Raw genomic sequence first — 23,878 nt, 5'->3', positions numbered from 1 at the left:
ACTCGTCGCTTACATGCAGTGATTTCTCCAGATTCTCTGAACCTTTTGATGATATTATGGACCGGAGATGATGAAATCCCTAAATTCCTTGCAATTGTATGTTGAGGAACATTGTCCTTTAACTGTTGGACTATTTTCTCACGCACTTGTTCACAGCGAGGTGAACCTCGCCCCATCTTTGCTTGTGAATGACTGAGCAATTCAGGGAAGCTCCTTTTCTAGCCAATCATGGCACCCACCTGTTCCCAATGAGCCTGTTCACCTGTGGGATGTTCCAAACAGGTGTTTGATGAGCAGTCCTCAACTTTCTCAGTCTTTTTTTGCAGCCTGTCCCAGCTTTTTTGGAATGTGTTGCAGCCATAAAATTCCAAGTGATTTACTAAAAACAATCAAGTTTATCAGTTTGAACATTAAACATTAAACGTCTTTGTAGTCAATTAAATATAGGTTGAACATGATTTGCAAATCATTGTATTCTGTTTTTATTTATGTGTAACACAACGCCCCAACATCATTGGAATTGGGCTTGTAAAATTTCCTTCCCCTCGAGGAAATCCGAGGTTATGAGGAGGCCTGTTCAAGTGTGCATGTGTGTGTCCGTGTGTGTGTGTGTGTGTGTTGCTACTGTTTGAATGGCGGGAAATTGAGTGCGACTGAGGTCAGTGGCACAGCTGCAAAACGTTTTACTGACAGGCCATTTCTTTCAACACGCACATGTCACAATGTCGCTCCGGTGTTTTTTTGTTTTTTTTGTTTTCGTTTTTTTCACCGCAGGCCATCGGGTGATTCATGAGAGCCGACACAGCAGGCGACTCATTAGGACGGCTCACAGGTGAGAAGCGGTCCCGTCGTGTCAAAACGTCCGAAGCTGAACGCGCACCACACGAGCGCAACGGGTCAACACGACTGGCTGCAAAAGCCTCTTTCGAAAGTCGCGTCTTGGCTCGAAAGCCACATTGGAAAACTTGAAACGCAAACCCGGGCTTCAAAATCTCGGAACTAATCCAGGTGTGGAACCACAATTTGAAACCCTAACTGTAGTTTCAAACCCCCTAACGTGCCTTGAAAACTTAACGCCAATTCAAAACCCTTATTTGAAGAGTGAGTTAAAATCCAGTCATTTTTTATGTTTTATTTTTTTAAATTATTATTTTGGTCCTTCCAAACAAAGCCAGCTGGCACTCCTTTCACACATTTGAGCTTTTAAGCTAGCGCCCAAACAAAACGCTGGAGGACACTTGCAGGAAGTCGGGCCTTGTTGCCATGGAGACGGGAGGAAGCTCTGGTGGGACCTGATTTGGGATTGGCCAGATAAGACCACGCAAAGGCTCCCACGTTGTTTGTTTGAACTGCACATTATCTTTGGGAGCACATTGACTGATACGACCTTTGTTAGTGTCTCGTAAAAGGAAAAATCCACAAAAGGTGCGTCGGCTATAACCAGTGGTTGGAAGTGACCAAGTACAAACACTACATTACCCTGTAAATACGATATAAAATGCTACGCTGTGTGCAAGGAAACGGAAAATCAACAGTATGTCACAGTTAAGAAGTGGAATCGGTACTTATACTTTTTTTTTCCTTTCCAAAATGATCTAAACTTTGAAAGCGTGAGTACTTTTGCCACCTCCAACTGCTTCGCAATTTGCTCCAGCGCATTCCCGATGGGAGCGCATCCTTATAAGGAAATGATTGGCGTCTGGTTTCCTTCACTTCCTCGTCATTGTGTGACTCGCGAAGACGTTTGAGCCGCTCTGCGTCAGCTTCCTTTCGTGCACAACAATGAGATGAGCTCACTTGGTTAAAAAAAAAAAAAAGTCCTTTAAGATGTGACACGTGGTTGCCAGTGAAGATGACAAGTGACTTTTGAATGTCTTTGTGTGACTCCAAGGCTTTATTTGTATTATTCTTTGTCATTACTTCCCTACTGTGTGATTCTGTCAGATCGCAGGACTTCATGGTTGCCTGATTTATTTCAATCATCTACTGAGGACGCTCTTTCAAACACTTTCAAAGATAATTACTGGAGTCCATAAAAACTGTGTTTTGAAAAATATGTTATTCCATTTAATGAATTATGCTCCATTGCATTTAAATTTTACTGTTTTATTTAAAACCCAGGATTTCATTTTTACATTCCTTTGCCATTTTTCCCTAATTACAACAAATTGCGAGAGAATACAAAAGCAAATCAGTTGAAAAAAAAGAATAAAAAAATATTCAATAGCCTGTAAAATATATGAAATGTATAATAAAATATGTCTAATTATAATATAATGATGACTATAATAATGATCAATGGCTTGCATAGCGATTATTATCCTAACTACTTCTTGACTTTAAAAAATGTTTAATATTATAAATATTTTTGACACAATATGCAAACTAACCCTTTGTAAGACATTTTAAAATACATACAAATCAATTGAACATTATTGGTATTTTTCAATTAAAAAACAAAATCGATACAACCACAATTTCTTTTTTTTTGGGGGGGGGCATTTTCACCAAATAAAATTCAAAATCCCATTAAAAATATATAAAAAATATACAGTATAAAATAAAATTTCATTTCTTCCCCAATTACAATCTGTAAAATATATACTCCAGATCTTATTTTAGAAAATGTTAGAAAAAACAAAACAAAATATAATTAATCTCAAAAGGAAAAAATAAATCAATGAAAAAAAAAGTGTAAACGCAAACTAATCAAAATTAAAAGGTAACAATAAAAATCTCCAAATCTCATTAAAAAAAATAAAAAAATAAAAATAATGACCATCCCAAGGTATCATGTCGTGACTTTTTGCCATTGTGAAGGGAAATAACGCTCCGATGTTTCTCATCCCGTCTCTAAATCCTCCCTTGTTTTGCTAGCGTGCTGCCGCATGCTAGCGAGCGCTAAACAGCGAGCGTTTGCACACGTCTGCATATTTAGCAGCGAGACGAGCAGAGATCGGGCTTTCATGATGAAATTTCGCCGCAATTTGACGCGGAAGGAAGAAAGGAAGGAAGGCGGAGTAAAAGGGGGGGAGGGAAGGTGCGAAAGCGGGAGGGATGGCAGGGAAAGCGATAAGGCAAAATGGCAGAAAAACAACACAAGATGAGGTGAGGGGAGCGAGAGAGGACATGAAAGCGAAAATTATGCGTGCGTGTGTTTTCTGCTGATCGTGTACGTGTGTGTAATTCCGCTCTCGCCGCGGCGTGCGTGCGTGCGTGCGTACGGCCGCCGTGGCTGGCGTCCTCGCAGCCTCCAAAGCCTTCGAGGAGGCCGCTTGGATCACCTCCAGGCTATTAAAAAACAAGAGGAGATGGAGCGGGGGGCTAGTTTGGCAAGCGGTGAGGAGAGCTTGCGTGATTGGGTGGGGGGGGGGCAGACCCCGGCCCCCCCCTCTGATAAACATAAAAAGTGTGGAACCTTGCCGCTCCGTGTGGCGCAGCTGTCCGGCCGAGCCTCAAAGAAAACCTCCAGCGAGCTGACCTTTTTTGAGGGAGGGGGGGTTGTTTTCAACGTTAATACACGCATGTATTCGTGCATGTCAGTTGGCAGGACTGGAGGCATTTTAGATTCTTGAGCGTCGGGTGTAAGTGGATTGCGCTGTGTCCTGATAGCTACAAGGTTCCGGGTTCAATTCTGTGAAAAGAATGCTTCCTATGCGGAAAACATGAAAAAGCACAAACAAAGAACAATTCATTCAAACATTACAAGGAATAAAAACATACATAGTGCACAGTACTACTGAGCATGACTGTATGTTCAAGAGTTTTGGAAGTATTTATAGGAGTATGGCTGAGGTTCAATAAGAGACTTTTTGAACGGAGAAGCAGCCGCAGAGTCCCGCGTGCTGACGTGACGAGGACCGCCGCCGCGTCTCGTGCGTACGAACGAGTTGAAAGAACGCTTGCCGAGCTGCCGTCGAGACGCCTCGAGAGAAAACAAAAGTGCGCGGCGACGCATTTTTATTGGCTGCGTCCGCCTCGGGCTCTCGCTCTGTTTGCTGCGCGCCTTCATTTCAATTCTGTCATTTGAGAAGATAAAGGCGCCATTTGGTTCTTTCTTTCTAAACGGGGAGCTCGTCTTTTCTCACCTTGTTTGCCGAGCGTGCCGACCAATCAGAGGGGAATGCTTCCACGCCGTTGGCATTTGAATTCTTCTTTTGCGTCATCGTGATCTGCTTGTTTTGCTGCCTCATTTGAACCATTTTGGCCTGTTATGTCAAAGATAAACAACAAAATGCATTTTCTTAGCACAATCAATTCCAAAAAAATGAATTATGGTGAACCCCCACTATAAATATAGTATACAAGAAAGTCCATATTTAGCATGTGTTTGCCTGCTCCCTTTGTGTGGTTTATAATTAGTGTAACATCTATGCTAATTTCCATTAGCCCATCAATGGTGGTTCACATTATATGTTAGCATTAAGCTAGCAGACTTGGCTTAGATGAAATATGGTTTAATCGTGCATTTTTGGTGTTAAAATATACCCAACTCGACTCAACTTTATTTCCAAAGTACTCTGAAAAAAAGAACCGCGACTGTCACGAAGTTCTGTGCATAGTAAAGATCGAACATAAAACACAAAACATAAAAATAAAAAAATAAAAAATCGAAATTGTTGAAGTTGTTCATGGACGAGCGAGAGGAACATGAAGTCTGCACTGACCAGTGACGCGTCGCAAACAAGATGGAAAAAGATTATTTATTTTTTGTTGGATACTCTGTTACGTCGTTAGCCTCATTAATCACTTTTTAACGCCTTCAGAAAACAAGAACAACAAACAATAAGTTGAACCAAGGAAGAAGAGTCCAGTTACCTCGATTCAACCTTTGCGGATTACAATGACCTGGATGATGAAGAATCTAAACATACGCACAAAGAAAAAGCAGAATTTTTAGCAAGCGCATCGGTATTTTATTATTTCTATCGTGACGACAATTTAAAAACTAAACGACTTGGGCAATGATGCTAATTGGCTAACGATGCGTTGCTGTTCCATGTGTGTTAAAGCAGCAGATGTTTGAAGCTTTCTAATTACGCTAGTTGTCGTTAGCCCATCTACATGTTTTGCATTATATGTTAGCATTAAGCTAGCGGACGTTTGTCAGACGAAATGAAATCCTTTGGTTGAACATTTGGGTGTTTAAATATACAATGTTGAATTTTGTTTGTCCATTTCATGGTAAACTTCAAATAAACAGCTTGAAGCAAGAACGCTTTGCTTCTCATTCGGAGAGAGAGAGAGTAATTGTTTCCTCAATGTGATGTCATGCGATAGTCTCCCATTTCCGGACAGCTAGAGACTGAGAACAAGCACTAAATGATACTTTAAAAAGTATGTCCAAATGAGAAAAAAGACCTATCGCTGCCCCCACTAACCCGGAATTTTTGGACCCAAAACAACATGCGTTTTTTTAAATCATCTGATTGAAACTTGTTGATAGAATCAGTGGATTCCCAAACGTAAACAATGCCAATCAGCACAAGTAGGTTGCATGAAGGAGTGGAAAAGCTGCCTCCAATCAGCGCGGCTGCCAAAAAACGACCCACTTGTACTCTACACACACACACACACACACACTAAAATACACACCGGGAGCTTTTGCATTCACCAAATCAAGTCTTAAAACAATAGTTTGTTTTCCCGGGAGAGCCGCTGATTGCCGTGTGTGATCTTTGCTCTTGTTCAAACATACAAACTGTTAGGAAAAGATGTAAAAAGTGATACTTTGGCACAGGCGGGTGGGTGTGGGGGTTGAAAACCTCCAGGCATTTTTCAGTCATTACAGCTGCATCAATGGAGGAAAATAGACAAAAAGTCTATTTTTGATGCCACTAATCTGTCTAAAATGTGGATTAAATACTTCTTTTTCGATACCATTTGTGATTGAACATGGTCCCAAAATATCTGGACTTGTTGAAATGACCGAGAACAAATGACCACAGTCTTCGGTTCCACTTGGCATTCCTTCATGTAAAATTACACAAAGCTCATGTCATTGATTTTCCATTTTCCAATCCATCCAAAGTAACAATCAGTTGTCAGACTAATTTTTGAGTGGAGGGAAATGTTTGATTTTCTGGACAATTTGAACAAAGACTTGACATTTTTCTAGGTGGAATGTGTCCTCACACCTTTGTCCATACAGCGTACACAGAAAATCTGCTTTCAAGGCCTTTTATTAGCTTTTTTAGTCACGTGAAAGCAGCCAATCCCAGTCCAAATGCCCTGAAAGAGACGTGAGTGGAGTTCCTCAGGGAAATGTGTAAGGGTCCATTCATTTTCTGTGTGTATGTGTACACACACACATATATAAATTGTATAGTGTCATATACACACTCAAAACAGGGATCCAACAAGTAACCAGTAGCAAGACTCATTTTAGACTGGCGTTCCACAGGGAAACGTTTGAGGTCCATTCATCTTCTGAAAAATTGGTTTTCTTCACTTCCTGCAGGTGGAGTGTGTCCCATGCCTTACATCCAAATATAAATAGGGTATGTAAGTGTATAGTGTCATATACTGTATACATTACACCTCTCAATCAGTAGCATGACACATTTGAAGTCGAGTTCCTCAGGGAAACATTCTAAGTCCATTCATTTTATGTAAAATTGAACAAAACTGTTCAATGTTTTGTCGTTTTCTTCCCTTCCTGTAGGTGGAATGTGTCCTAATACTTTTGTCCATAGGGCGTACATAGAAAATTAGATTCAAAGGCCTTCTATTAGCGTCATTAGCCACGTGAAAGCAGCCAATCCCCCCTGTAAATGTCACGAAAGCGACATGAGTGGAGATGACAGACTAATAAATGATAAACAAGTGTTCGCCTGACCTAGTGTGCGCGCGTGTGTGACTGTTTGTGTGCCTTCCACGTCAGCCGCTTGCTGATGAGAACGAGGAGCGACGCGAGTGTTTAAAGCGCAAATATTTTCAAAGCCCGCGTTGCTCGTCAAGTATGTTGTTAGGGAGGAGAGGCGCTGCATTATTTAGCGGCCACCGCAGACAAACACATTTTGTTCAACCCTTTTTTGACTGTGTTACATACTGTGTTTTTTGTTTTTTTCCCCCCATGCACACACAGTCCATTTTGACCTGTGCCAAGAATATCCTTAGAACAATTGTATCAAATTATAACAAATTGTAAAGCTCTTTGACCTTCTGTTCCTTATTTGTGGTGTGTATGTATGTATATAGTGTATATATATATATATATATATATATACACCAACAGGTGTGTGTTTCTGTGGAAACCCGTGCAAATGTGGTGGGTACACAGACAGTTCTCGCGACTGCTTCACACAGCCTCAGCGGTTTGAGCACTTCTACAAAAGAATGACATTTTTTTTATTTTTTTATAGATATTTTCATCTTTGTGATTTTGTCCTCAAATTTCAGTGTGAACTCTGAAGACGATTACCTTCAGATTCCGCCAGGTGAGCCGAACGGGTGATGAAAGACGAGAGCAACGCCAGGTCGACAGGGGGGAGACGATACGGACATTTGTAGCTCGTTAGCGGCGGATTTGTTGTCTTTTTAAACATTGTGTGGGTGTTAAAAACTCCTTTTGTGAACAATCCTTCCTCCTCCTCTCCTTCGCTACTTCATCTTTACTCTGTCACAGCAGCAACTTCTGACAGCATCGGTAACGTAGCGTTTAGAGATAAACAAAAAAACAAAAAACACAAGGAAGTGCAACTTTTTAAAGAGATTAAATGAATTAGAAACAGAACAAAATGTGACATGAATGAATCCTTGAAATTCTTTCTCCCAGTTTTTGCTCTCCTGAGTGCAACAGCCTCAATACAAGAATATTTCTTGGAGCTAAGTCGTGTCATTCTGAGAAGTTTTTTTTTTTTTTTTTTCAGAGAAAGCAATGTTTTTTTTTCAAGAAAGAAATTGTCCTAGTCATTGAATTTTTTATTTTTTTTTAATTGAGATAAAGTTGTATATTTTTTAGATTTTCTTTTTGTAGAAAAAGGCATATTTCTTTTCCGGGAATTTTGTATTTTCTCTTTAAAATTACAGGAATAAAAGGCATATTTACATATTTATATTCTGAAAAAATAATATTTTTCAAGAATATATATTCTTTTTTTTTTTTTACAAGACAAAATATTCTGTAAATAAAGTCACAATATTTAAAATATAGAAAGTTGTTAATTTTCAAGAACAAAATCACAATGTTATTAGAATAGTCCGATTTTTTTTCCCCCCCAAGATAAAAAGACGTTTTATTTTTTGTGTTAAAAACAAACAACCTAGATTTATATTTTTAAGAAAAAAAAGTCCTTACATCACGAGAATAATTCTCTTTCATGAACATCTTGAACAAACCCTCCGCCTCATCTCCCCATTGCTCACCGTCTCCCAGCAGCAACTTCAAACAGCATCGGTAACGCTGCGCTTATTGGCCTCCGTTTAGAGATAAACACTCTTTCAAATGTGGAGCATCACAGCTGAGCGCAGCCTTGAAAATACACGAGGAAGCGCAGCTTTTCAAAATAGATAAAACTGAATTAGAAACCAGCCTACAACTGATAAATGAATTCTTGAAAGGATTTCCAGCAGTTTTTGCTCTTCTGAGGACAACTGCATCAACACAAAAATCATGCTCAAAAAATGTTTGTAGTCGTATATTTTTAAACAAAAAGTCAGATTTTCAGATTTAAAAAAAAAGCATATTTTTTTTCTGAGAAAAGAAGTAATGTTTTTTTGTAATCACAATATTTTGGGAATTGGGTATTATTTAAAATAAAGATAAAAAGTACTAATATAACAGGAGGGGGGGGGGGGGGTGATGGCTAATTTTGAAAAAGAGAACAATTGGTATCCTTGTCAAAGTGTTGTCCATATGTGAAAGCCGTGATTGAAAATTCATTTTTTTGTCCCCCAGTCGATGCGGATATTTTCATCTAACACAGCACGACGTGCTACTTGACCAACATTGCAACGCCCGACTCAAATACAGCCAAGACGAGAAGACTATGCTAGCATGATACTACTATCATTGGCCCCGACTCCGCCTCAATAGCAGACGAACCAAATATGAACACGCGTTCCTTCACACCTTCCTGTACGTCACCCATGCCTACACTCCCAACCCGGCCCCTAACCCTAAACCCATTCATCCCCCATCCTCAACAACTCCATCACCCCTACGGCACTATTTCACATTAACAGGCTACGGAGTTGTGCGTACACACGCACACACGCGCAAAAGAATGCACACGCGTTATGTCGCACTCAGTCATGTGGGCTGACACATCCTAATAGTTGTTACTTTGTGCCACACTTAAGTCTGACAAGTACAGTAGACGAGGATGTACACACACAGAGACGCACGCATTCATCTCAAGGCAAACAATGTGGACAGCGAGCCTGCTATTTTTAAAGGGCACACTTCACAAGATATCATCTCCTCATCATTGGTCCTCAGGGATTTTTGGCTATTTACACAACACGCACACAATCTCACACACACCCAGCCACACGCACATTCCGTATCAGGTTGCCAACACAATTAAAAGCAACTTGCCACTGCGTTTACATGTATTCTCTGACATGATCGAGAAGCTTTTGAGATAAAAAAAAAAATGAAAAAAATGAAGTCTTACATTAATAGTTTTATTTTTTAGAATATAGTAGAATAACATAATTTTTTTAATAATAAAAAAATAAAAATAAATAAAGCTCATCTTTTTGCACGCACGCGCACACGCACACGCACACGCACGCAGAGCCTGGACCAATGCGCGGACACGATAGCGATGTAACACTTGCTAAAACGTGTTAGCCGCGTGGACGCTAAAGGGCAACTTTTACGCTGTCCTCCCCCTCTTCTTCTTTTCGGTATTCCCTGCTATGCGTCTACAGGGCAGCCAGCACGTGATGATGCAAGCGACGGCCAAGCGGCGGCAAGAATCACCTCAGAATCATCTCAGCCCTCAGTCGTGGGCTTATTTCTCCTTACCGCATCACACTGAGACCAACCTGAGTATTCAATATGCCGCTGCTGGGGTCGCTCTGATTAGCTGTGGCGTTTATTCATGACACAATGCAGCATTCTGTTGTGGAAATTGGTGGTAGTCATGAATAACTGGCAAGAGGAGACATCACATTCATTATATGTCACTTTGGCCACACGCGTGTACACCGACCAATCAAGCTGGGCCATAGCCCACCCATTGTGGCACAGGAGGAGAAGTGTACCAACCAATCAAGACTAGTGTTGCTTAGGGGCTCGATGAACAGTGGGTTGGCATCAAGGGTACAGCTTGGATTCACTCCTACCTCCACCCAAAATCCTTTTCTGTATGCGTAGGCCAGTACTCTTCATCCCATGCCCATGTGTCTAATGGTATACCCCAGGGATCAATTCTGAATCCAGTGCTTTTCTTGCCTTGACATGCTCCCTTAAATGTATTGACCTGATATGTCTGTAATAAGCGTTTGTATCTTGATGCTATTTTAGATTAAACCTCTGTTTTGGAACTGTATCTATTTCACCTTTTTCCTTTTCGCTAATGCATTACGTATCGCCCTTTGGTTCAGCGTGAGCTGCGTTTAAATTTGTTCTATGAATAAACTTTACTTACTGACTTACTTAAAGAGGAGAGGACATGTACTGACCAATCGTGTTGGCCATAGCCCATCCCTTTTGAGTTTGAATTTCACAGCTGTCGGGCGAATCAGGGAATACAGATGTTTCTCAGTGCAGAAACCACTGAGGGACTGTTGGTCGTGTTTTTCCGTGCTTGAGGTACAACATTGTGTTTTGATTAGAAGGAGTAAAGCTCTGTCAGGTTTGCCTATGAAAGTGGCTCCTTCAGGCAGGGAAAAAAAAATAAAAATAAAAAATAAGTCAGTCGAGATCGACATTCTCCTCATTCGCCTCGCTCCTGTTGCGTCTGGCTGGCAGTCCTTGATGTCGGCCTCCCGGTGGTCCTCCTGCCGTCCCGCCGCCATCCGGGAGAACATCAACCGCTTCCTTACATGTCAGGCAGCCAGGACGAACATTTGGAGTGTTTTATTTATTTATTTATTTTTATTTTTAAGGAAAGTAGGCCAAGAGCAAGGCAAGCTGTAGACTGAACGCAGAGGAGGCAAAGCAGCGGGTAAACAAGAGATTTTCCGTCATGTTTGCCGTGTCGCGTTTGATCGACGCGGGGACAAACGTCATTCTTCGCGGAGACGGCTGACACGCGACGCTCGGCTCGTCGTTCCTTTGTTTTCCTCCAGGAATTGTTCCAATGCGTCAATGTAAACTCTATTATTTAAACCTATCTGCTATTAATGTCCGATTCCTGAGGTTTTGATGCTCAAAGTGACACACGTCAACTGTTTGTCCTGTCAAATTGTCACTTTTCCCCAGTTTCTCCGTCTGAAATGACACTTAAACGCACACAAATGCATGACGGAAAAATTCCCAGAGGATGGAGAGTAAACAAAGAGATGACGAAAAGTGAACCATGCCGGCAGAGATCTGAATTTGAACGATCAACCATTAACTGATTTCATATTTTGTATTATCCATATCCAGTGGAAGAAGAACTTGCCATAGCTTACTGCTTTTAAGTGTGTCAGAGGAAGTGAAATGTAAGGACCATCGCCTACCACTTTTAAGAGTGCCAGGACGGCATGTGCACCAACCAATCATGTCGGGTGGGGCAAGAAACTAGTTTTTAGCCTGCATTTGAACATTGGCAGAGTGGACGCATGTCTCAAATCTTCTGGAAGACTGTTCCAGATTTTAGCAGCATAAAACCGAAACGCAGCCTCACAGTGTTTAGTCTTGACTCTGGGCACTGGCAGGAGACCACTTCACGAGGTTGTCAGAGCCCGAAACCGTTCACGTGGCGTAAACATCTCAGAGATGTACTTTGGCGCTACACCATGAGGCGACACACAAGCAGAGCTGTTTTGAAGTCGATTCTCTGAGCGACAGGAAGTTAGCGCAGAGACCTGAGCACTCGACCAGAGTCCGGTCGTAGTTTCTGGTTCTAGTTAGGACTCAAGCAGCAGCATTCTGGATGTACTGCAGCTGTCTTACAACTCGTTCAGAGAGCCCAGTGAGCAGGCCGTTACGGGAGTCTAACCTGCTGGAGAAAATGCAGATTTTGTTCATATTATTTTTCGCCACAACTCAGCCAAGTGACTTACACATTCAATGATATTTTACCAGCAGAAAACAAACAAGCGCATACATTTTGTAAGAAAGTCAGTATTCACTTGATGCTGCTTTTAGTTTTCCGATTTTCCTATTGCGTTAAGTAGGACAATCTAGAAATTTTGTGTATAACTCAACTTGACTCGCTTGATTTTTGCCACAGCAACTTTGGGACTTGCTTAAAACTTGAAGGCTAACACTTGAGCCTGAATTGTGACTTGTACTTTTGTGTTACACTTTTGCGATCGGACATTTGTAATCGTAGCCAAACGAGTGGTCGATCGACGTGTGATAGGGGCTGATGAAAAGTCTGTTGTTTTTTTTTTAAGTCCCAACCACAGCTCCTACTTTGCTGCAAGCAGTACAACTATCTCACTCTGGACGCGCGTGTGTGCGCGCGCGCGTGTTTGTGTGAAAGTTGATGCCTCGGGGTTTCGCTCCGGAGTTAATTGGCTGCTCGTTGCACCTCCCACAGTGTCAATGATTTTCGTCGAGCTTCTCAAAAACCTCATCATGGTGACTTTGTGGGATGACAAGCAGTTGACTTAATCAGTGTCTTAATCCCACCCACCCGCGGGTGCTGATTGGTCAACAGTCTCTAAATCCGTCAAGCTCCCAGGACCAACACATCATGACACTTTTTAAAAAAAAAAAATAAAAAGTCAATTAAAAGACAAAATCGGGCTGAAGGGTTTGCTGCAGGTCTTTGAAGTGACACGAGGAATTCAAAACAAATCAAAATGCTATGCTAATGTAGCATACAGTTCACAGACGACATGTTGAGGAGCAAAACTGTGAGCTCACTATTTTACAACCATTTCAAAGAAAGTGATTGGCTACGTTAGCTAAGCATGAAAGAGGATTTTGAGCTAAAAAAACCGTGAACCGTTATTTTAAGGTTAACAGAAGGCAGTACGGCTTTAAAGTTTCTTTCCGCCATATTCAGAGTGACACAAGCAAAGCACGCAGCGCAAACCAAGATGCTTGCTTGAAAGTCAACATTAAAGCTTCTATTGACAATAAGTCGTTCTGTGTTGCTTTATATATCGATTTATCTGAAGCGTTTGACATTGTTTATTATCACATTTTGATTGATACCCTTTTACGGGTGGTTCTAAGCCAAAATATGGTTCAGAAGCTACTTCATAGGTCACACACAGACTGTTAGGGGTTTTGATGTTGTCTCTGATCTAATCACCTTGGAAAAGGGGCTCCCACAGGGTTCAATTTTAGGACCACTTCTCTTTCTTTTTATATGAAAATAACATCTGTGATAAATCAAATCACTCCCAGTATCATATGTGGGCGGAGGGTCGTCTATCGACAGTTTTCTGTTTGTAATTGTACCGCCGTCCTGCGCTGCACTGTGACTGGCCACTCTGCATTTTGGGGGTGTGGTTTAGCCAAAGCTCAAAGTCAATTGGCCCGAGATGGGTCAAATGATATGTCACTCACTTGGACTATTTCTTTGAAGACCACTCTCGGGAAGAAAACATGTGTTGCGTATGACGAAAAGGTTTAAGGAAAACAACGACAATTAGACGTGTACTTATCCACTCTGGGTGGTTTCAAAGTCAATGTTTGTTTTCCCCTCTTTTCCTTTTTTTTACCCGACGGCACACAAGGTGACAATTTAAGCGGAAAAAAATTTGTCTGGGGGGGGAACAAGGCGGAGTGAGACAGACAGAGAGAGAGCTATTTTACTAGAAAATGCACACACACACACACACACACACACACGCATAGATGCACACACTTAAGAACACGCACACAAACACCCGCGCAGTCAAGCACACACACGTACTCGGACATTTTCCTCCACACACACAGGGACACACACACACACACACGCATTGACACACAATCAATAACAAACAAAACACACAAGAGCACACCTAACACACACACACGGCCCAAAACACTGACTTCTGTGTGAGCGTGTGATATTATTATAATAGTGTGTGTGTGTTTGTGTGTGTGTGTGTGTGTGTGTGTGTGCGTGGTAGGGCGTCGCTCTTCTCATCTCATTTAGCGGCGTAGACAAGATCTGTCTCACACACACACGCGCGTATGGCCGCCTCATGTGGTGAAATCTGTGAGGATGATCCCCAATAACCTGTTTAACTTAATCCTTATCGCAAACACATGAATAATAAATCCACTCCCCCTCTCCCCTCCCTCACCTTACTCTCCGTCACCCTCCCTCCTTCCTCGCATCCCTTCCTCTCTCTCTCTTTCTCACACAGTCGCTCCATCGTCTCTACCAAGTGCACCCTCCCCACCCTCCCCACCCCCCCCCCAAAAAAAAGCTCCCTGTTCCTGCGTCGGCTGCTTGGTGGTGGCCGTGGTGGTCTTTCCCTCCAGGACAGGAAGAGGAACAGTAGCACAGGACTGGACACAATAACAGGAAGAGGAAGTGGGCAGTGACCTTTCTTTCTTTTAGTTTTTTTTTTTTAGAAAAAAATTTGAGGGGAGGACAAGGAGGAGGAGAACCTGTTGGTGCTCCCAAATTTCTCCTCGAGTTGTTCTCTGGAAGTGTGTTGAGAGGCGCATCATCAATTCACTTGGAGGATTCAGAGTTTGGGAAGGAACAAAATAAATTCGACGGACATTTGCAGAGAGAAACGCTACGGAATCAGCAAAGATTCACAAAGGATTCGCGAGGGTTTCGGCAAGGATTTGGTGGTTTCGGACGCTTCGGCACTGAGAGGTAAGTGTTTGATTCCGCTCACGGGACACTTCATTAGGTACACCTGCATAGTCTGTCCGTAGTCGATGTGAAAATTCTGCCTTTGATATTTGATGATATTATGATAGTCACCAAAGGTAATATCGCGAGACAGGCATAAAGTGATAACTGCATTCAGAAGACACTTCATTAGGTACCACCTGCACAATCTCATGACAATAATCAGAAAATTGGATTTCCCGCAATCACATAAAAGTCAAAAATCTCAACTTTTGCCATATGATATGATGACAATATATTGCTTGCGATAAATAAACCGGAAAAAAAACCAAAAAGAAAAAAAAACAAAAAAAGAGAAAGAAATCGAATTAATATCTGCCGTTTGTTGTGAAGCTTGCAAGCTACCATCTCGGACTCGTAAGTTCAATTTTTGCTCGCAACTCAAGACAAAAATTGGATCTCGTAAAACTCTCTTGAGTTGAGGTACCACTGCCGCTCCCTGGGGCCACAGATGCCACCTGATGGCGCCAGATCAACATGTTCGTCTTAGACATGGCTTTGGCCTGTAGCATAAAACAGTAAACAGATGAGATTTTCAGAGATGAACAGAGTATAGGCTCCCTGAAAAAATGTGCGTATAGGTGTATTTGAGAATGCCGTACCACAAATATGTGTGGGGTTCACTGGAATCACACTGCAGGAATTTTTTCACCCACGTTAGACAGTTTTATGTTTGGTCTTGTTGCTTTTGGGAACCATTCATTTTCTCACCTGATTGTCAAAGCAGCCGCTTGGTTTTAGGCCGTTTGTCGCCATCTCCAAAAACAGGAAGTTTTAATTCAATCTTCCGATTGCAATATTTGCACATTTTATTTGTTTTGCTTTTTCCTCTGCGTCCCGGAGGGAGACGGAGGTGATTTGATTTGTTGTTTCGCTGCGTCGGAAGCCACCCGTGCAACTAAAGCCACTGGTCTAATTCCTGGAGAGGCAAAGAGGGGGGAAAAAAAAATCTGGGAAAATCCTTTGGGTGCCATCTGGGAGACTTGGTCGTCCCACCGTTACACACACGCGCGGGCATGATTAGAGGCATTCATTCATTCATTCAGATGGATGTCAGAGTGCTTGACAAGCTGTCCAGATGCGACGACGGCGGCTGGGCCCAAGTCACTCGCTGATTGCTTCAGGAAAGATCTACTTTGATTTAGATTGACATTTTATACAACAACAACAACAAGACAACAACTATAACAATAATAAGAATAATAATAATCATAAATGACTAAATGAGAAAATAACTAAGTCATTTATGAATTCAATACATTCATAGCAAAAATAATGTAAAATATTTATAATAAAAAAATGGTATTATACTTGTATACTAACATTTTTAATTACAAATTAAATTAAATTAAAATTACAAATTCAATTTAAATTTACAAATACGCTCTCATTTTAAATTTGACGATTGTTCCAAAAAAGCTGCGACAGGGGCAACACAACACCGGGAAAGTTGTGGAATGCTAAAAAATAAAAAATAAAAAACCACTTGTTTGGAACATTCCACAGGTGAACAAGACTGGAAACGGGTGAGTGTCATGATTGGGTATAAAAGGAGCATCCCTGAAAGGCTCAGTTGTTCGCAAGTAAGGCTGGGGCAAGGTTCATTACTTTGTGAACAAGTGCGTGAGCAAATAGTCTAGCAGTTTAAGAACAATGTTTCTCAATGGACAATCGTAAGGAATTTAGGGATTTCATCATCTACGGTCCATAATATCATCAAGAGATTCAGAGAATCTGGAGAAAAGTGCACGTAAGCGGCAAGGCCGAAAAGCAACACTGAATGCCCTCGACCTCCGACCCCTCAGGTGGCATTGCATTAAAAAAACGGCATCGTAGTGTAAAGGATATTGCCACGTGGGCTCAGGAACACTTCAGAAAACCGTTGTCAGTTAACACCGTTCGTCGCTACATCTACAAATGCGAGTTAAATCGCTACCGTGCAAAGCGAAAGCCAAATAATATATCAACAACGCTCAGAAACCCCGCCAGTTTCTCTGGTCTCGAGTTCATCTGAGATGGGCTGACGCAATGTGGAAATGTGTGAGGTAGTCTGACGAGTCCACCTTTCAAGTAGTTTTTGGAAAAGATGGATGTGGTGTCCTCTGGCCCAAAGGGGAAAAGGACCATACGGATTGTTACCAGTGCAAAGTTCAAAAGCCAGCATCTGTGATAGTATGAGGGGAGAGGGGGGGTTGTGCCCATTGCATGGGTAACTTTCACATCTGTGAATGCACCATTAATGCTGAATGGTACATAACAGTTTTGGAGCAGCATATGCTGCCATCCAAGTAACGTGTTTTTAAGGAACATCTCTGCTTATTTCAACAAGACAATACCAAGCCACTTTCTGCACGTGTTACAACAGTGTGGCCTCGTAGTAAAAGAGTACGAGTACTAGACTGGTCTTCCAGCAGTTCAGAGCTGTCTCCCATTGAAAACGTGTGGTGCATTATGAAGCGCAAATTACGAAGACCCCAGACTGTTGAGCAATTGAAGTTGTACACCAAGCAAGACTAGGAAACAATTTCACCGACAAAGCTTCAACAATTCATGTCCTCAGTTCCCAAATGCTTATTGTGTTGTTAAAAGGAAAGGTGATGTAATACAGTGGTAAACATTTCTGTGCCAGCTTTTTCAGAACGTGTTGCTGGGATCAAACTCAAAATGAGTGAATATTTGCAAAAAACAACAACAACAAAGTTGATCAGTTTGAACATAAAATATCTCATCTTTGTAGTGTATTCAATTGAATATACCGTAGGTTCAAAAGGATTTACAAATCATTGTATTCTGTGTTTATTTTCATTTTACACAATGTCCCAATTTCATTGAAATTGGGGATTGTACATGGAATTCTTAAATCTTACTTAAAAAGAAAATCAAATGATGGCAATGGGTTCCCTGTAGACGGTGACCCCACACTATAGAACCGCACACCGGATGAATGTGTTCAGTTAACTGAGCAACATGACAAGTATAATAGGTGTGGAATTTGACAGGGATCAAGGAGCATTTACGCTAAACTGCTCCAAACTTGTATAAGTTGAATGGCATCCATTCAATGGCGGAAAGTATGTCGAAAGATGGACATCATTCTCGCCACCAAAAATGTGCAATTCCATTCATGCGCCGTAATTGGCCTCCATTAAAAGCTGACGGTCAATTACGCTCGTATGACGGGCGGCTATTAGTGTCACACCGAACGACGCCGACATCGCCGCCGACAACCTCCGTGCACTCGTCCGACGTGACATGAGAGCACTCTAAATGTGTGGATTTGTGTGTGTGTGTGTGTGTGTGTGCGCGCATCCGGGTGTGATTCGCAGGCAGACAAATTGTTAGAAGCTGCTATGTGATTAAACCTGTTTTAATCTCAACACGCACACACACACACACACACACACACACAGTGGCGATTGTACGTGGTTAAAAGTGGACTTGTGCAGCTTTTACAACTATAAACAAGAACAACAAAAATATTCACATTGGATTGGATTTTCTTTTCAGCAAAGTTACACCACAGTTATGGAATATAAAGTCTATATTAAACTTTCAAGGTTATATAAGTATTTTTGCCAAGTCCCAAACTGCTGTAGAGTTGCACCAACTACTGGCAAGGAAGACTTAATGTCATTTTTTAGCTGGCATCGGCAGCCTAATGAAAAAATATGTGGTTACTACTTGGCAGATTTCACCTATTGCGGCGGCGGTCGGGAAATTGGGATTACCGTACGTCAATCGTTTTCGAGCCATTTAAGTGAAATTGGATCATTTCCTGCGGCACACCTGATCACCCACAGCCACACCCGAATAAAGATACCTCCCTCATCGGTAGTTAAGTCAATAAACATCATCTGTGAATGAAATCATTTTCTACTGCGTCGAAGAGCATGTCAAGTGACAAAGTTCTGTCTGGTTTTGTTTGCTGGATTAGCGAAAAGTAGGTCAGCGTCGTCTGCCACTCACTCTGGCAGCAAGAACTGAAAGCGTGTTGTCGTCGTGGTTGCCTGCTCGCGCGCACGAGCGCACGCGGCGGCAGCCCGCGGACAACGCTCAGATGTAATTACCGATATTCCTGGAACTTATTTATTCTTTTTGCGCCTCTGTGGTAAATAAGGTGAGGAGGGTGTTTTTTTTTTTTTTTTTGTACTTGAAATTAATGAGACTATAATCACCGCACAGAAAGTGTTTAAAAAAAAAAAAAAAAAAAAAAAAAAAGCTGGCGTGACAGCACAGGTGCAAAATCTTTCATTGTTACCATGGATACACACAGTACATCCTACGAATGATTTTCTTATTTATAGTTTGAGCAACAACTTAGTAAGAACTGCGTCAAAAAGTTAACGACGGCAGTGCATTAAAACTGCACTATTACTCAAATACAGTGACGAGCTGCATATTCGCTCGGTGCCAAGTAACTATGTGGAAGTTAGTTGAACAGCTTCATTTAGACATAAATGCTGCTTTGCTCCCATCTTGGTGTAAGGAACCATGTCGAAGTGAGTTGAGTAGCTGCATTGAGAAAAAAAAGTTGTGCTTTGCCACAATTTTGTGGCATCTTGGTGCCAAGGAACTATGTTGAAGTGAGTTGAGGAGCTTCTTTCAGAATTAGAATTTTTGGGGGGGGGTGTCAACACTGGCTTCCAGGCAGCTTTCGAATGGATTTTAAAGTTCTGCTACTGGTCTTTAAATCACGAAACGGTTTAGGTCCTGAATACTTGCATGAAATGCTTATGGAATATCAACCCAGTGGGGCTCTGAGATGGACAGACCCGGGTCAAATAGCGGAGCACAGAGTCCAAAGCAACCATGGTGAAGCAGCATTTGGCTCTTAGGCTGCACACAAATGGAATAAGTTGCCAACAGAAGTGACGTCAGCCCCACTTGAATTTTTTCCCCTCATTGTTTTAAATGTTTATAAGCTGTTTTTTTTTCTCTTTGTTTTGAAATGCTTTTAATCATGTCAAGCCCATTGAGTTATGAAATGCGCTATAGAAATAAATTTGCTTTGCTTTCTGACGTTCCATTCGAAACTTCATTTAAAATACGTCCATTTATATGCACGACTTATTCCAATAACTTACTTGTGTTTGAAATTCTACTAAATTCTGGTGGGAAAAAAACTAAGTTGAAACTAATCTGATCTAATCTTACACTAAATTCCATCACAAACGTATTCAAATAACCTAATATATTTCTACTGATTCCAATGATTATTTTGTACGAGATTCTACTACATTCTGGGAAGAAAAAGTTATTAAAACTTATCATATCTAATCTTTATTTCAGTCACTGGTTTCTGACATCACAGTAAATTGCATTACAAACATATTCAAATAACCTAAAATATGTAAATTTTTCTAATTACTATAATTTTTTATTTTTTATTTTTTTTTGGGGGGGCGGGGGGCGGAATTCTACTAAATTCCGCTGAAAGAAAGCTTCTTTCCAAATCCTGCCAGATGGAGTCAACCACAGTATAACCCAACCGAACAAAAGTAAATAATAAGCTTCCATGTGAACAAGAGAGAGGAAGACGACGAGTGACGGGAAGATGACGAGTGCACGACAAGACAGATGACGTGCAGGGCGAAAAGCGGGAGAATGAAGGCGGAAGAAGGACGGAGCAAGCGCACGTCTTTTTTCCACAGCTGGAAAAGCAGGAAGGGAGTGTTCTCCTGCGCTAATGACCGCCGTTCATTAGGCACGTTTTCCCAAAAGGCTTTGTGTTTACACTTCCTGTCGCTGATTAAAGGGAATGGCTAAAACCCTTGGAGGGAAAAAAAAAAAAAAAAAAAAAAAACACCTTTTAATGGATAACATACTGTAACTGGCCTCATATGCCGCACCGAATCACAGTCAAGTATGAAGATCATGTGGATTTATTTCAAAGTCATACGTCACATAATATATTCAAAAATATACTAGCTACTATCCAATGCAACATTATACTGACATTGAAAATGTGAATTATTTCATTTCAACCAAACTAATGACCTTTTTTGACAGCGTCACTGTGGTTCAATTCTAAAAGTGAAGACAAAGGGAACGTTGTTTTTATATATCATTTTGATGAGGACAGTTTACAGCTAGCAAAAAAAAAAAAAAAAAATTCCAATTTCAGTGTGAGAAAAATATTTCTTTGCACTTCTGAAATGAACGTGTTATATGAACTATGTTATATTATATGAACTCTGCCCTCGTGACCATAAAGTCTCTCTCTGATACCATAATATTACAAAACAGACAATTTGATGTCTTCATCCGTGGACTATCTGCAGTGAAAGAAACTGTTGTAATTACAGCCACTTTATCGACAACAAAAAGAGAGACCTTGAACGCAGCGCCGTGTTATTTTCCAATATTTTGAAAAGTCCCATGAATAACAGTCGGCACGCTGCAGTAAATGAGATGAATACATTATGGAGGAAAACAATTTAGCCGTCTCCAATTTCACTCAGCAAATACTGCAAGAAAAAAAAACAAAAAAAACCCATCACATTTCCATTTTAATTAATTTAGCAGTGAAAGAACACAAAAGGCTGGCAGACAAAAAGGAGGACAAATGAAAAGTGGCGGTTGGCGTCTTTGTTTGAGCTGATTTACGGACGAGAGGTCACGGCGGGTCTCCGCAATGCGAGATTAGGCCATTAGAGGGAGGGCGGCCCGGTAATCCCCGCATCCTAATCCCGCTTTCTCCCTGAACGCCGCTAATGGCTGACAGACAATAAGACGCCATAATCTATCCGGCGGGACGCTCGCTGATAGACGTACAGTACACATGGACAACTCTTGGATACGTTGCTAATGTTGGCACACAAAGGGAGACAGTGGCGAGCGAGTGGGGGGATCGCAAGGGAGATTGAGGGGGAGAGAAGAGAAGACGGTGGGTGAGACAAGAGGGGAGTCAGAGTGGGAGACGGAGACGGATCGTTGGGGAGGCATTGGGGGAGACATTGTGGGAGGACGGAGGTGACATGGAAGGGGAATCGAGACAATGGGGTGACGGGGGAAGTAAATTCATGGGAATAGAGGGGAGATAGTGGGGGAGAAAAGGGGAGACGGATGGGTGAGAACAAGGGGGCTGACGGGTTAAGTGAGGCTAAGCGGGAGAAATGAAGGGACCCAGTGGGGGAGAGTCTGAGACTGAGGCTCGATGATCGATGGCTTACCTGAGGTCATCCCCAGGAGGAAACCGACCGGGGGTGAGATTAAAGGGGGGAGAGAAGGGAGGGAGGATGGCGACAAATGGATGGGTTGCATGAGGGTGAGATGCGGTGAGAGAGTGAGACTGAAGCCAAGACTGAATGCGGGGTGACAGATTGAGTTGCAACTCTCACTGTCACCTTCAGGGAACCCCTCCCCACTCTCAACCGTAGTCTCCCCCCTGGATTGTCACCCTCAGTGTGCCCCCCCTCACACTCTCCCCTCATTGTCACCCATCAATTTCTCTCAGATCCTCACACTCTGGTTTGAACTGCGTTCTTAAGGTATTTTTGGGATTGAGGGTGTTTTAGTATCAGGGCGTTCACACCATGAAGTCAGTCATCAGGAATGTTGACTTTTTTTTTTTTTTTTTATCGCCGAGGTTGCTGCCAGATGACGTCAAGCACGTTGAACTTTTCCCCGACATGCTTCATCACGTGCTTTTAGCGCTTCTTCCAGTTATCTTCCCAAGCGAGAACAAGAAATGTTGGAAAATGTCAAACCGTCGCTTGCTAAGTGTCCGATAAAGGCGACTACGTCCTGAGTGCTCGGTTAAAAGCGGGCTGGCATGTTTAAATAAATTCCCCCGCGGCCCGCGGAGTGAAATGCTTTCAGCGCGGGGGTCCTAAATGTTCCACTGGGGTCCCATTTCTGAGGAGCTTTAAGAGTCCTGGTCGTCCACGATAGGCCGACCAGGACTCTCGGGTAGTGTGGGCACAGCTGATAAGTGGTTTTAATGTCACACTCTTCTTCTTCCTTTTCCTCACTTCTTCAGTCCAGATCATGGCTTTGCTCCGGCTATGGACCGAGGGGCTTATTCTGGCCGTCTTGGCTTGGTCCGTCTCGCCCGGCGTTTCTCAGGACTCTGCAGTGGGATCGGGGAGGCGGCGAGGAGTTGCCGAGGAAATTGTGCGCAAGGAGAGCCACCCCGTCCTGTCGCGGAAGAAGCGAGAGTGGATTTGGAATTCGCTTTACGTGGAAGAGGAGAAACCGGCTCCCATTCCCTACAAGATCGGCCAGGTAAACCACAAATGACAATTGACCACTCAAATTAGCAGCATCGCCTGCTGGTTTGTTAGCAGAATTCAATGACAACAATAAGGAAGAATCCAAAGAAAAAGCAATTCAATTTTGGTGCCTCGTGCCGGTACAGGTGTGACAATATGGCCAAATATAACTGAACTCGGTCGATGGGTTTCACATAAATAAAGGGGGAATTCCTACAAGTTTGGCACCGATTGGCTACAGAATTGAAAAAATATCTTTGTTTTTTTGTTTTTTTTTTTTTTGAGTTTGGTGGAAGTTTTTCGTAGGGATTATACACACTGTTTCCCCATCTTTTTCCAGCTCAAGTCCAGTCAGAGAGTTGAGGTGAAGCGGTTTAAAATCGAGGGCGAAGGCGCCGACGGGATCTTCAGCGTGGACCTCAAGGGCGACCTGTTTGTCAGCAAGTCTCTGGACCGCGAGGAGAAGAGCGCGTACCACCTGACCGCCAGGATGTACGACGGCAACAACAAACTCATCGAGGACTCGGGAGACTTCGTGGTCCAGGTGACCGACATCAACGACAACCGCCCCGTCTTCCCGAAAACTTACAACGGATCCATCATGGAGAGGTCTACCATAGGTACGTATAGTTATGCAACTTAATAATTTATAACTACTCTACTACTAGTAGTAGTACTACATCAGTTTAACAGTGCATCATACTGACAGATACTTCAGAAAGCAATTTGAAAAAAGAAAAAAGA

General features: G+C 42.1%; 1 protein-coding gene across 1 annotated transcript in view; it reads left to right on the top strand.

The window, feature by feature from the left end:
- The first annotated feature begins 14,506 nt into the window (after nt 1-14,506).
- Nucleotides 14,507-23,878, top strand: part of cdh5 (cadherin 5) — a 32,225-nt gene continuing 22,853 nt past the window's right edge. Inside the window, exons 1-3 of the mRNA XM_061790033.1 lie at nt 14,507-14,882; nt 22,903-23,147; nt 23,475-23,754. Coding sequence (XP_061646017.1) covers nt 22,911-23,147; nt 23,475-23,754 — 517 coding nt within the window. The 5' untranslated portion in view covers nt 14,507-14,882; nt 22,903-22,910. The remainder of the gene's footprint in view (nt 14,883-22,902; nt 23,148-23,474; nt 23,755-23,878) is intronic.

Source organism: Phyllopteryx taeniolatus, chromosome 11 (assembly GCF_024500385.1).
Source record: "Phyllopteryx taeniolatus isolate TA_2022b chromosome 11, UOR_Ptae_1.2, whole genome shotgun sequence".
In the NCBI taxonomy this organism is placed as follows: domain Eukaryota; kingdom Metazoa; phylum Chordata; class Actinopteri; order Syngnathiformes; family Syngnathidae; genus Phyllopteryx; species Phyllopteryx taeniolatus.
The sequence above is the reverse complement of the archived record's forward strand: the minus strand, read 5'-3'. Positions and strand labels throughout refer to the sequence as shown.